The 15,093-nt window shown below is 44.0% G+C and overlaps 1 protein-coding gene and 1 long non-coding RNA gene across 3 annotated transcripts in view; both read right to left on the reverse strand.

The window, feature by feature from the left end:
* The window catches only part of LOC148005993 (uncharacterized), a 1,435,680-nt gene that overhangs the window by 15,381 nt on the left and 1,405,206 nt on the right, over nucleotides 1-15,093 (reverse strand). The window lies entirely within an intron of this gene.
* Nucleotides 1-15,093, reverse strand: part of Rad54l (RAD54 like) — a 29,455-nt gene that overhangs the window by 5,856 nt on the left and 8,506 nt on the right. For both annotated transcript variants that reach the window (XR_015619531.1, NM_001134960.1), the window contains 7 exon segments: nucleotides 8,910-8,970; nucleotides 7,323-7,458; nucleotides 6,828-6,897; nucleotides 6,408-6,696; nucleotides 6,063-6,187; nucleotides 4,306-4,456; nucleotides 204-330 (listed from right to left, as the gene is read on the reverse strand). Coding sequence is in view for 1 of the 2 variants with exons in the window: in NM_001134960.1 (NP_001128432.1) it covers nucleotides 204-330; nucleotides 4,306-4,456; nucleotides 6,063-6,187; nucleotides 6,408-6,696; nucleotides 6,828-6,897; nucleotides 7,323-7,458; nucleotides 8,910-8,970 (959 nt within the window). In the remaining variant the exon portion in view is untranslated.

Below are 15,093 nucleotides of genomic sequence, written 5' to 3' on the forward strand. Positions count from 1 at the left end.
AATAGAAAAAAACCAAGCCACAGGCCAAAGGGTAACTTACCCTGTATAACTATATTATTTATACAGTGACAATTCATGGCATAGATCCCACTCCTGCCCTCCAATGCCACTCCTTAAAGGCTCCAGACAGGCCAAGCCCACAGATCTAGCAGTTCTCACAAGGCCTGGAAGGCAATTTGGATAACCAGAGTTGAAGTTATTACCTGTTCACAATACTGATGAGCTCCCGCAAACGTTCCTCTCCAAGCTGCCTATCTGCCTCACTGGCAGCTGCATCTCGACTCTTCAAAATTGGTAATTCAAAATGCTTCTTGAATTCATGGGCAGTTCCTAAACAGAGGAGAGAACTGAATATTAAGGAATGTAAAGGTAGAATGACTTTCTCACTGCTAACGACAAATCACCTTGTGACCAGTCTCCCTCCCCACTGAGAACAATGATGAACAAAATGCAGGCAATTTGATTCAACAAATCAGGCACTAAAGCAGGGAAGACTTGAGTAGTTCAATATAGTTAGATAGTAATGCCCCAATAACTGTAAATGGACTAAAATTCCAACTATAATATAAAGACACGGGCTAGGGATACGGCCCAGTGGGTAAAAGCACTAGCAGCACAAGCCATATAATCCAAATTCCATCTGCAGAAGCCATGATAAAGCTAGATGTAACGGCACACATCTGTAATTCCAGCACTGCTATGGGAACTGGGAGGTAAGGGAAAGGAAGGAGCCTTGCCTAAAAGCTTGAGAACACAGCAGCACCAGAACAAGAAAGTCCTTGCCTTAACAAGAGTCAAGCCCTAGAAGTTGTCCTTTGACCCCCAGATGTGTGTGATATGGTATCATACATTCATTCATATACACTCTCTGACACACACATACAACAAATTTTAAAAAATAGCCAGGCAATGGTGACACACCCCTTTAGGCAGGAAGGGAGAGGCAGGAAGATTTCTGTGAAATAAAAGCCAGCCTGGTCTACAGAGTGAGTTCCAGGATGGCCAGGGCTATACAAAGAAACCACGTCTTAAAAAAAAAATAAAACAGGGGGCTAGAGAGATGGCTCAGAGGTTAAGAGCACCTGACTGCTCTTCCAGAGGTCATGAGTTCAATTCCCAGCAACCACATGGTGGCTCACAACCATCTGTAAAGAGATCTGATGCCCTCTTCTGGTGTATCTGAAGACAGCTACAGTGTACTTATATATAATAAATAAATAAATCTTTAAAAAAAAATAAAAAATAAAACAAACAAAAACCCAAAGACATTGGGTATGGTGGTATTCAGTTACTCCCAGCAAAGGTAGGTGGATCTCTGTTTAGTTCAAAGCCATCCTGGTCAACATAGGAGAATTCTGGCTAACCAGGGCTACACAGTAAGACCATGTAACGTCATGTCATAAAATAAGGAAAAATATGCTAGCAGTATGGGGTACAGAGAGATAGATCACTCAGTAGCCACTCTTCCAGAGGACCCCAGGATCAATTCTCAGCTCTCACAGGGTGACTCGTAACTATCTGTAACTCTAACCCCTAGAGATCTTAGGCCTTCTTCTGGCTCTGTGGGTTAACAGGCACACACATGGTGCATAGCCACACGTGCAGGCCAAGCACATATGAGTGGAAAGTAAACGTAGTTTGGGATGTTGTTGTTGTTGTTGTTTTTAAGATACTGGTCACATTATATATCTGTCAGTCTAGAAATCAGGAAAGCAAGACCTATCTCAATAAACCAGAAGATTATCTGGCAAGATGGTTCAGTGGTGCTTGCTGCCCAGTCTGAGTTTGATCCACAGAACCTACGAATGGAGGGGACTGACTTCCTGTAAGCTGCCCTCTGACATCCTACACAGTAAGATTAAAATGGAAAACAAAAAAGTTTAGAGCCAGGCGTGGTGGAGCACTTGGGAGACAGAGGCAGGCAGATCTCTGAGTTTAAGGCCAGCCAGGGCTATTAAACAGAGAAACTCTGTCTCAAAAAACCAAACCAAACCAAACCAAAAAGTTTCAAAACTTTATTTTTTTTTAATTTTAAGAAAAGGTTAAGTCAGATACACAGTAGCACTTCCTGTATAAATCCAGCAATCTGAAGTCTTATCTCAAGTTTTAGCTCACCCTGAGCCACATAGCAAGGCCCAGTAGGCGGATTTTGTCGTTTTTGAGACAGGATATTGTTATGTTAGCTTTGAACAAGTCATCCACCTCAGCACTTACAGTAACTGGGCTTAATCTCTAGCTTACTGTGTCTGATACATAAATTCTGAAGAACAATTGTAATTGTTCCAATATGGCTTTACGGAAAGAGAAGAGCTTTTGTCTGATGTTTTGTTGGAATAAAAGACTTAGGAAAAGGTAGAAAGGGCTGGTGAGATGGCTCAGCGGTTAGAAGCACACTGGCTCATCCCCCGGGATCCTGAGTTCAATTCCCCGTAACTACATGGTGGTTCACGACCATCTATAAGAGCATCTGTTGCCCTCTTCTGGCATGTGCATATACCACACAACAAACAAACAAACAAGCAAACAAACAAACAAAGGGAAACATTAAAAATGGTAGAAAGAAAGAGCTGGAGAGACGGCTCAGTGATTAAGAGCACTTGTCCTTGCAGGTTCAGTTCCCAGCACCCACATGGTTGGTCCAGTTCCACGGAATCTGATGCTTCTTAACCTCCACAGGAACTGCAGACATGTAGTACACATGTGAATACAAAGACACAACACTGATACACATACCTTTAATCTCAGCACTCAGGGGGCAGAGACAAGCAGATCAGAGTGAGTACCAGGACAGCCAGGACTACACAAAGAAACCCTGTCTCAAAAACACAAAAAACAAATGAACAACAGAAAATAAAAAGGTAAAAAGAAAAGACAAAGTCCTGAACCTTTCAAAGCAGATTAATTAGAACTTAGAATGTACTCCTGTTACCTATTGTGGACACACTTTGTATTAATGAAGCAACATTTTTATTCAAAAGGAAAAAAACAGTATTTACATAGGAATGCAAAGAGCTAAGAATATTAATGACAATGGGTGGGAATTTAGGAAGCTCCACCTTTGTATTAAGCTGAATGTGATAGAACATGCCTCAAGTTCCCCTCAGTTCAGTCTGACAAGTATAATGATTACAGCTATAACATAAAGTCACCATGCCTGGCCTTGTCTTTTCTTTCCCATTTTATTTGCTTGTTTGTTTATGCTGAGGGTCCTCTTTGTATTCCTGCTACCTCCTGAGTGTTGGAATTACAGACATGCCGACACGCTTGACCTCACGACCAGTCTTCGCTGGCAGGCAGTGGTAGCACACTCTTTCAGTCCCAGCACTCAAGAGGCAGAGGCAGGTGGACCTCTGAGTTTGAGACCAGCTCAGTGTACAGAGCAAGGCCCAAGAGAGCCAGGGCAAAGACACAGAAACTCTGTCTCAAAATAAAAATAAAAAAGGAAAAAAGAAGACGAAGAGCATTTGGGAAAGATACTTGAACTCCACCTCTGGAAAGCACATGAACATACAAGTGTGATTACAACTGACCATAACTCCAGCTCCAGGAGATCTCTTCTGAAATCTGTGGGCAACTGCACTAATGCACACAAACCCACACACATACACACATATTTAAAGTAATAAGTATAAAGGGCTAGAGACGCCGCAGCAGTTAAGAGCATTTGCTCCCCGTATGACGGACCCTGACTCGGGTCACAGAACCTACATGGTGACTAACATGTACACTGCTAATGCCAGGAGATCCGATGCCAAGGGCGACAGGCACACACGCACGGTAGTGTGCATACAAACATGCGGCAAGTAGTCACACAGATACACATTTTTAAAAATACATTTAAAATCCTTTAAGAAATAATTAATTTAAAGATTAAAAAAGCTAAAGCAGAGAGCAATCAAAGAGACCTCACACAAGTGTCCACGCTAGCATATGGCACACATCTAACCATCCCCACACAGCTGCACTGCCTCTGCACAAGAGAGATGGCGTAAGTGTGAGATGCCCCACAGTTAAAGCCATCCGACTGCTTTGCTAGAGTCCCTACCCAATTTTTCCTTTTTGAGAAAAATTCGAATGTGGTCCAGATAGACTTCGAACACCCCACGTAGCTGAGAATGGTCTTGACCTCCTGGTCCTTTTGCCACCGGCTCCCGGGTGCTGAGATACAGGCTATGGCTTGGCTGCTCGCTGACAAGAGAAGCCTTTCTACCAGAGTGTCTAGTGATCCACACCTAATTGATAATGTCTCCTAAATCTTCTTAGCTGAAGTTATAGTCTAAGGACAAAGCAGGCAGAATTTCTTACCCAAAATGCCTGAATTAACGAAGTGCACCAAGCTGAAATATTCAAGCAAATCGTTCTGGATGGGGGTCCCGGAGATGAGCACCCGCCGGCTGGTATTCAGACTGTCCAGAGCCTGGTAAGTCTGGTTCTCAGAGTTCTTTAGCCTGTGGCCCTGCAAGATAATAAATCCTCACTTAGGATGAGTCCACACTCTTTTTTTTTTTTTTTTTTTTTGGTTCTTTTTTTCGGAGCTGGGGACCGAACCCAGGGCCTTGCGCTTCCTAGGTAAGCACTCTACCACTGAGCTAAATCCCCAGCCCAGAGTCCACACTCTTAAATGATAATGAAGCCTGCAGACAGCACAAACATTACAGGTCCTAAAGGTGCAGGAATCAGGCATGCCAGCATAAGGTTCTTTACCCAATGGGCTCACAAGCATTAGGCTCACAAGGTAGACCAATGCTACATCCAAAAGAGCAAGGATTCCCTCTGTTCCCTCCATGTCAAAACTACTACTAGCCCATTCTCTCATAGACATTCAGAAAATCCTACCCGTCCCCACCAATCCAGCTAACCCAGAGCCAGGTGTCTTAATGTCCTCTGTGAGCCATGGATGCTAAGAGAACTCAGCTGCACTCCACCTTCAGGCAGAGTTCACATAGCTAATATATAGTACAATATATTAATATACACAATATATATGTAATTATTATGTATAATATAATTATATAATGACTATTATACGATAATTATATTGTGCTATTACATAATTAATATAATATATAACTATATAATGTTATGTAATATACATGATATGTTATATAATATTCAACATACTAAACATATATTAAATATTGCAATACTATATATGCATGTATATATGTATACAAACAAAGAGCTTCCCTTCACAGTTCTTTTTTTTTAAAGTTTTATTTATTTTATGTATATGAGTACATTGTAGCTGTCTTCAGACACACACCAGAAGAGGGCACCTAATCTCATTACAGATGGTAGCGAGCCACCATGTGGTTACTGGGAATTGAACTCAGGACCTCTGGGAGAGCAGTCAGTGCCCTTAACCACTGAGCCATCTCTCCAGGCCCCCCACCCCCCTTTAACAGTTCTATAGCTCTTCTCTAACCTGTCCTCTCTGCAGTCATCTCTATAACTTCTCTTGAAATCATTTATTTTCAAGAAGGTAGAAAAGGACTTTTTCCCTCAGAACCATGTAACCAAGAGCAAGCCAAAGGTCTCTCTAAACAGTTTCCTCTCAGTTGCATGTTGGGAAAGCCGTGTGCACACCCCACCCACCCACTCACTCACCCACTCACTCACCAAACAAAGAGAACCTCAACTGCCAGTGAAAGAATCAATGAACAAACTGGACTTGCTCTATTCAGTCTGCCTTGGACAATGGTATAGATGACTCTCCCTGACTCCCTCATAATTGATAACAAATGGAAATTATACAGTTTAGAAGTGAAAAAATTCAAGTTCAGTTTTTAGGTAAACAGCCTAGAACTCACTACAGCAAACCAAGTCACAAACTCAGAGATCCATCTTTCTCTGTTTCCTGAGTGCTGGAATTATGTGGGATGCACTGTTTTATCCCTCTTTTGGCAAATTGGTGTCAAAGACTCTCCACTCACTTGTGCCCTCCAGGGCAGCACTCTCTGTTCTTAGCATTCCCCAATAACTGGTGGTGTCCTGGGACAGTAATAGTTAGTGAAGACTGACATCCTGTTTGTCTCCCTCCCAGACTACAAAGTGTTAAGTACCTCGTCACATATGACCAGTCCAACGTTTCCTTTTTTAAGAACTTCAACATGCAGGCGGAAAGTCTCATAGGAGATGATGAGGATGGGGGAAGGCACCCTAGCTCCACGCTGGTTCATGAATCCTTCTGTTACAGAAAGGTGGCACAGAACACATCAGAGGATCTTAAAGAAAGACAGACTAATGGCTGTTTAACTCAGCCTAGAAAGAACTGCCTGTATTTCAGCTGTTTTCCAATGGCAATTTCCCCACTTGTCCCCACACCGCTATCAGTGCTGCCCACAAGTGAACACACACATAAAAAACCTGGGTGGAAGAGTACAGCCATGTTTGTTAAGGCTCCATACCCAGTTTTCGGTCTATCTCATCCTTTGAGCCTCCGTCGATGGCCAGAGGTTGGATCCTCCCTCCAAGCCATTTCTCAACCTCATTGTACCAGTTCTTCACCAGGCTGGAAGGTGAGACCACCACTGCTTTCTCAATTTCTGGCTTGCACTCTGGGCTCTGGCGCAAAAGTGTCCACATCAATGTGATGCACTGCAGTGTCTTTCCTAGGCCCATCTCATCAGCCATGATGCAGCCATGGCTTCCAGGAATTCGTCGACTGGTGACACACTCCCAAAGGAACTTCACTCCCTGGTGAGTAACACCATTTAGTCAACTTTGGGCCCTCATTGTCCCCCAGCACCCCACACATGCCCTTCCTCTGACTCTCATTTTTAGCCCCCAGCACCCTAACACACACCCTTCTGCTGACTTTCATTTACCTCTCTCTGATGAGGTCGCAACACCTTACTGAGAATAGGATCTACAACCACGTGAACAGGGAGTTTTTCTCTGAGAAAATACAGCAGAGAAGAAAGAAAAACCATGTTGAATGTTGATCAGATTCGAGCAAGGTAACCCTCAGTACATAATTCCTCTGCTGACCCAGACAGCACCCTCCATCAGTAATAAACCACAGTGAAGTCCTGCTCTGAGAGTCAGAAAGTTCAGAATGGGTAAGACTCCTGTCCTTACCTCATCACTGGCCCCTCCCAATGCGCATGGCAGAAGGCAGGAGGAACCCCATAACCTGACCACAACCACACACTCTCCCACAGACAATCGCCTTCCCAACCACTGGCTCTCAGTATAGTGCAGCTGCCACGACAGCTCTGACAATCTATGTCAATCCCAAAGGGAGAAAAAAATCATGCCATCCTCCTAGACATATACACTTCAGTGGACCAGAACTACTCAAAAAATACCACTGTGCATACTTGTCAAGCTTCAGTTGGTCATGGACGCTCAGTGGGGGAGGCTCATACAGGACCAAGGCACCTTCTTCCAGAGGGTCATGCAGGGCACGACGAACGCCAGCCCTCTTCAGGCCCAATGCTCGAGAGCCCAGGGGACCTAGAAATCAGCAACCAACCTATAAGCCAACCTTCCATACTCAGCCTTCCTAGGAGGTCCAACTCAGATGGGACCCATCTTCATCCTTCATGTAACTTTTCGGGATACCTCAACCTCTTTCCCATAACTTCTTGAAACCATGTATACATCTTTAACCATTATCTCTTCAAACCTCAAGCATTTTGCTATTTTATTTCTCCCACTCAACTATAAACTTGTGGAGGGCTTTCTCAAGTTCATGGCAAGCCAAAGTATAAAACTCAACACAGGGGGTTGGGGATTTAGCTCAGTAGTAGAGCGCTTGCCTGGCAAGCGCAAGGCCCTGGGTTCGGTCCTCAGCTCCAGGAAAAAAAAAAAAAAAAAAAAAAAAAAACCAGAAAACTCAACACAGTCTTTTCATATATGAAAACTTGAAAGCTAGCCACTCCCTCCCCAATCCTAGTTCAGGCACAATGCAATGTCCTAAACAAGACAAAGGAAAATTGTGGGATTAGACCTCCCCCAGTCAATATTATAAAGAAACACTGAACACGCTGAACTGAATGAAGGCCCGGACCATTAGCCCCTGGGGCCCACCAAAAGCTCTCTGAGCAATGACACGCCCCACTAAGAAGGGCAATTAGTCTTGGCAGTCCTTGCCAAATGCAGACAGCCTTCACACAGGCCTCAGGAAGATCACATGCATATCCACCAATGGACTGACAGCTTTAATGCCCAGACTAGCATATGTGTGTGTGTGTGTGAGGTGTGTGTGTGTGTGTGTGTGTGTGTGTGTGTGTGTTCAATCTACTCAGGCACAAATGACTCAAAAACAACCAAACAAAAACAACAACCAAACAAACAAAAAACAAAAGATCTGAAGTGATGTGCCAGGCACAGTGGTGCATGCTTGTAATCCCATTACTTAGAATCCCGAGGCAGGAGAACTGCTGTGACTGAGGCCACTCTGGGTTATATAACAAAAGCCTGCATTAAACAAACAGATGCTGGGGATTTCTCTGCAATTAAGGGCATGCATTGTTCTTCCAAAGAATCTCTGTGTGATTCCCAGCACCCAAGTCAGGCAAGTCACAATTTCATGTAACTCCAGCTTCAGGGACGCAATGCCTCAGACCTCAGGTGGAGAGATAAACAAATGACAAACAGACAAATGAACGGACAGATGAGCACACAACACACACACACATGCACACAAACACACACACACACACACACACACACACACACACAGAGCCACATGACATACACTCACACTTAGCAGGCAGAGGCAGGCAGATCTCTGTAAGTTCAAAGCCAGTCAGTCTAGTCTACAGAGCAAGTTCCAGGCCATCCACGGTTACACAGAGAGACCCTTTCTCAACCAAAACATACAATAAACTTAAAAAAAAAACAAAAACAAAAACAAATAAACAACTAACTGAATAAGAAAGCCCATAGAGTCTCCATTTTACCTTGATAATTTGGAATGGGGACCTTGAAAGGCTTTGACAAAATACTTCGGATAAACGCTTCCTAAAAGGAAAAGGAAAAATAGAAATTCAAGACATTGAATTGTTGATGTTATAAACCAATGATCTTACACGTTCCACTTCAGGGTTTTTTAAATTTTATTAATTTATAAATTTTACTTTTTTTTTTTTTAATATTTTATTTATTATATATTTGAGTACACTGTAGCTGTCTTCAGACACACCAGAAGAGGGCATCAGATCTCATTACAGATGGTTGTGAGCCACCATGTGGTTGCTGGGATTTGAACTCAGGACCTCGGGAAGAGCAGTCGGTGCTCTTAACCACTGAGCCATCTCTCCAGCCCGGATTTATAAATTTTATATGTATGGGTGTTTTTGTCACTGTAACACCAAGCTAGCCTTCCAGTCCCAAACACATCTGTTGCTGTATTATTTCTGCTAACTCTTTTCTTTTCATAGATCCAAATCAGCTTCCTTTTAACACCCCAAAGATTAGAATTTAAACAGTAACATCAGTAAAGTATTAACAGAGAAACATGACAATAACGACTAAGAGCTAAGTCTCTATCATCCTGTCACAATTTGAGAGGCAGGGCCAAAAGAGTCTTACCTATGGGTCCCAATCAGGTTGGCCTCAAACTTTCAGTCCTCCTGCCTCAGCTTCCTGAGTACTGAGATTAGGCATGTACTATGTCCACTTTCCTATCATGATTTAATCCTCACTAAGGCCCCCATGAGGTCCGCAGGCTGCTGTCATTCCAGGCAAGCAGTGACACAAACCTATAATCCTAGTAGTCAGGAGACTAGCCAAGGACAGCGCTAAGACTGAAGCCAGCCTGGGTAAAACCTTGTCCCCAAAAGAAAGTTAAGCCAGGTATGGTAGTTCATACCTCGTCCCAGAATTTGAGAGGAAGAGGCAAGAGGACTAGGAGCTCAAGCTCTCCCTTAGCTACACAATGGGTTTTGAGGCCAGCCTGGGCTACATGAGATCCTTTTTCAAAAAGGGGGAAACAGGGATAAGATGCCTGGAGAAACAGCACAACAGTTGAGAGCAGTTAAGAGTGCTTCCTGCTTTTCTGGGACTCAAGTTCAGTTTGGGAAGGTTTACAACTACCAGTAACTCCAGATCCAACCCCTCTTCTGGCCTCTGACGGCACCCAACACTGCATACGTTTACACTCACACACTCACACTCACACACACACACACACACACACACACACACACACACACACAAAGACAAATAAATAAAGGTATTTGCTACCACACTCAACAAACTGATTTGGCCCCACGGGTCCACAGTGAGATAACAGATCCCCACAAATTGTCCTCTGACTTCCACAAGTGCCACAGCACACACACCTGCACTCACACGTATACTGCATGCGCACGCACATGCGCGCGCACACACACACACACACACACACACACACACACACACACACAAACCCAGCTATGATAAATGAAGACTCTTCCTGATTCACAGCCTTTACTTGTAATCTCTTACTTAATCTTTTACTTAAGGCCATGCATATCAGCCCAAAGCCAGTGCGTGTTTCCTGCCATGGAAGCCTGTCTAAGACAGGGAACAACATGCTAAAAGGTCATCTTCTTGAATAAAAAACCCAGTTAGGTAAAGGTGCAGAGAGCAGACAATGCAGGCCCTAGAACGGAAGACCCAGTGTGGGCTAGCCTGAAATCCAAAGTACTCAACAGAATGAGGTAAAGCGGAGGGAAAGGGGGGAGTCTCGGACAAGAGAATTAATGATGAATTCAACGTCAGCTCCCAATAAAGTCTGCTCTTTATCTGTACACACCCAGGTTATTCAGGGAATTACAATAGCTTGTCGGCCTTGGCAATACTGAAGGAGAAGTCAAGAGCAAACATGCTAGAGCTCTGGTTCTCTGTGTGTGCTATGTAGGACAATGCACTCTGTGCTGTCTCTTCTTCAAGCACATGGGTCCCTCAGGCTTGGTGCTGGGTACTATAACCACTAAGCATCTTGGCAGCCCTGGTTTTATTGAGTTTTTGGAGAAAGGGTCTCATTCTGTAACCCAGGTTGGCCTGAAACTCACAACACTCTTCCTACTTTCACCTCCAGAGCACGAGCATCCCAGGCATGAGCCACCATATTTGGACAGTTAATGGGGCTAGATTATAGGAAAACGCAGTAATGAAAAAACTCCTTTCTGCCACAATGTAATTTCACAGAGACAAAGGCAAGCCTATTTTGCTGTGAAATGTTTACCTTTACATTCTAACTTCTTTACATATTCAGATTATAAATTTCTAGAAGCTCAATGTTTTCATGCCCCCCAAAAAATGTATTTTTGTGGTGTAATGAAAGAATTGGTAAGTGACCTACACCATCACTAAGTAATGTGGCAAAAAAAACCTCACCTATTTGCATCTGAAGAAAACTTTTGTTTTTGAAAACAGTGACACTAACTACTGAGAGGCTAGTCTAGAGATCCATAGTCCAGTTTGACCTTAAACTCACAATCCTCCTGCATCAGCTTCTAAACTGCTGCGATTTTAGGTGTATGCAAACATGTCTGGCTCTAACTAAATTTCGGATTTTCTTTTTTTGGTTTTTCAAGACAGGGTTTCTCTGTGTATCCCTGGCTATACTGGAACTCACTCTGTAGACCAGACCGGCCTTGAATTTACAAAGATTCACCTGCCTCTGCTTCCTGAGTGCTGGGATCAACGGCGTGCATCACAACCACCTGGCCATGATTTCTTAATTACCATGAGTACTGTAGTTATGAACAATAATAATCATTAATAAAAACAATAACAGAGGGGTTGGGGATTTAGCTCAGTGGTAGAGCGCTTGCCTAGCAAGCACAAGGCCCTGGGTTCGGTCCCCAGCTCCTGAAAAAAAAAAAAAAAACACAATAACAGAAAAAGAAAAAAGTCTACACCACACACCTTTAGCCCTTGGGAGGCAGAGGCTGGTGGGTTTCTGACTTTGAGGCCCAGCCTGGTCTACAGAACAAGTTCTACGACAGCCAGAGTTGCTCAAAGAAACTATGACTTAAAAAAGAAAGAAAAAGAAGGAACCAAACAAAAAAGAAAAAAAAAAAGAGAGGAAAGAAGAAAAATGCTAACAAGCTAGGCCTCAAGTAAATTTTGCCTTAATATCAGCACAAGGGCCCAAGGCATAAGACAGTAATTCAAGGCTAGCCTGGTTACATGAGATAGTACCTTTAGAAAACAATGTTAGTATCACAGGAATATTGGGTGTCACAAGAGCCATCTCAAAGCTTTTCTCAGCTCTTAGTGAGCTTTGTTTGCTTGAGGGACTAGTATCCCAGAGAACTTGGCAACCGCCAAGCCACCCTGAGACAGTAGTTTTCAAGATGTCTTGAAAGCTCAAACAATTAAATTTTCAGACAGAGAGGGTAAGGATGTTTTTATGACTTATTTATTTTTATGTGTATGAATGTTTTGCCTGAATATATTTAAGTGCACTGTGTGGATGCCTGGTGCTCATGGTGGCCAGAAAGGGGTGCTAGACTGCCACACTCCCTCCAGTGGAGTCTGTGACTGGGCGGAAGCCTGGCACACTCACCCGGGGCGACGACTTCAAGGAAGTCAGGCTCCTGGAGGGGTAGGCTGCGCTCTCAGAAGGATACGTGCTTCACGCGTCCTGGCTGCCATGCTTGGACATCTTTTCTTGCTATCTCATTTCTAGCCTGTGTATTTTTGCTCAGGGCACATTCTGCCCTACTATCCTCCCATGGACAAAGAAGGATCACAGAAAGTGCAATAGAGGTAACCACTGACCCTACTTGGGATGTGGCCTTTCTGTGGGAAAATGTCACCATTTCCCTTAAGGAATAGGGACTTTTGACTGAACTACAGCAGTAAGAATTGCTTTACCAGAACCCCCTGTAAAGACATATAGCCCTTGAAAGTGGGGATGGTTAGACAGGAAATTATTCCAGTCACTCACTCTTATGAATTTCCTTCATAAGACCTTGAAATCTCTAAAAAGAGGGCTTTGTGGTATTCCTAAGAGATTTGTGGATGGCAGATGGCAATGGCTTATAGCAGGGAAATGGTGGTTTCCGCCCTGTAAGCAGGATGGGGCCACAGCATGTTCCCCTCGATCCCTTGCCACATATAGGAGTTTATGATAAATCTGGGAATCAATGGATCAATCACAATGGAAAAAATTATCATACTACTCACTCCCATTTATGGAGAAATTGGCACAATCATGACCCTCATGGTGTTAATTATTTAAAGAGAATATAGTATCATTACACAGTTACAACAGCCCCTAAGTAGAGTTAGTGTTAGAATTAAATATATTAGAAGAAATTAGAAAGAAGCCCATATATGATGAATCTAATTTGTCAGCTCACAAAGCAATAAGAAGGAGGTTACTGTAAAATCTCAGATAATTAACTGCTGACCACAAGTACTACTGAGTGGCTTGCCAACTTGGCTACTGTCTCAAACATTAGAGATAACATCAACTTCACATGTTCCTTGCAAATAATGGTTTACTGATTTCTTAGAGTTGGGTCCAATTTATGAATATCTAATAAGAACATTGTAAAACTGTTCCTGGGAACCTTTGTCCTTTCCATTCTTGTGCATGTGCAACATTGCTTTTCGCTTTGCTTTGTGATTATAAAAGTCTGATGCTTGAATAGTAAAATCGCACTCACATCCAAGACCACCTTGCGTCTGTGTCTGTCTGTCATTCGACGACTCCTTGCCCACCTGAAACCAGTCCCCCTGGGCTGCCCCAATGGTCCATGGCACTAGATCCCCTTGAGTTGCAGTGATTAATGGCTGAGCCAAACTCAGGTCCGTCTCAGTTCTCTTAACTGCTGAGCCATCTCTTCAGCCCCAGAGGCTGAGTTTTAGAGGGAAACAGATTCATGGTGGGGAGCCTAAGAAAGATGAGAGAGGGAGAGGGAAAGGAGAGGGAGTGGCAGAGATCCTACAGAACAGGAGGGTCTCAGGATATAGGGTACCGTTAAAGCCTCTAGTCTGGTGGCAGAAACGGGGGTGAGGCATGGAACAGGAATAAATTTGTTAATCTAGACGCCTCTTCCAGTTCAGTCACAGAAATCTCCAGCCTGAAAGCAGATGTGCGGGAAGTAACAGCAATGATTTCTTGTCATTCCTGGCCTCCAGCAGGGAATGGAACAGCTGCTTTGGGGTTCCTTCCCTCCCTGACCAGTTTCTATCTCCTGCCATCATTATCAAGTCCATTACAGTAGCTCACACCTCTAACTAGGATCCAGGCTCATACAGAGACAACAAAAGATGCTAACGAGAAACTTCCTTCAGACAGAAACACAGATTTCCGTGAGATTTTGAGGCCAGTCTTGTCCAGGGCTACAAAGACCTGTCATCCCCACCCCCCAAAAGGGGAGGGTAGAGGGAGGTGCAGGGGATGCTGAAGCAATGGCTCAGAGTGTGAGAGTACTGGCTGCGCACGCCTTTCACTCCAGCACTCAGGAGGCAGGGGCAGGAGAATCTCTGAATTTGAGGCCAGCCTGTCTCATACTCCAAATTTTTAAACATTTCCAATAGAACTCAGAAGCCATAGATCTACAGGGCACAGAGCAGGCTGTATTACTGTCTGGAGTGTTCATATTTATGAAGCTAAACCATCTGCTAGCTAGCGGCAGCAGGACTTAACAAGACGAGGCGTGGGGATCTGGTCTACAATACAGATGCGGGCGGCACAGAATGCCCTCATTCTCTCGCTCCCCTAGTAGTGGATAATTCATGCCGTATATTTTGCAAATTCCCTTCCCTGGGGAGCAGTGTCTACTCCCTCCTCCTCACAACCAACCAAATCCCATTAAAGTTCACCCTAGGAAACCAATGAGTTTATCTGGCTTGCCCAAGGGGCACAGAGGATGGGCTATTGGCAGGAGCATGGGTGCCAAAGCAACGACACTGGAAAGTCCTCACCCACATGGATGACGGAGCCCTTCTCCATTTACTCTTCCCCAGGACACAGACAATTAGAGAACTGCAAACAAATGGTGTGGCTGGGACCCAATCCCTGTCACGCAACCCATCCCCCTCCTCTTTAGAGAGCATCTCACCAGTGCCGATCCCTACCTACTGCAAGTTTATCTAATGAAAATGGTGGGTGGCTATTTGCTCTCTGATGTCCTTTCC

This window comes from Rattus norvegicus, chromosome 5, assembly GCF_021556685.1.
Source record: "Rattus norvegicus strain SHRSP/BbbUtx chromosome 5, alternate assembly SHRSP_T2T, whole genome shotgun sequence".
In the NCBI taxonomy this organism is placed as follows: domain Eukaryota; kingdom Metazoa; phylum Chordata; class Mammalia; order Rodentia; family Muridae; genus Rattus; species Rattus norvegicus.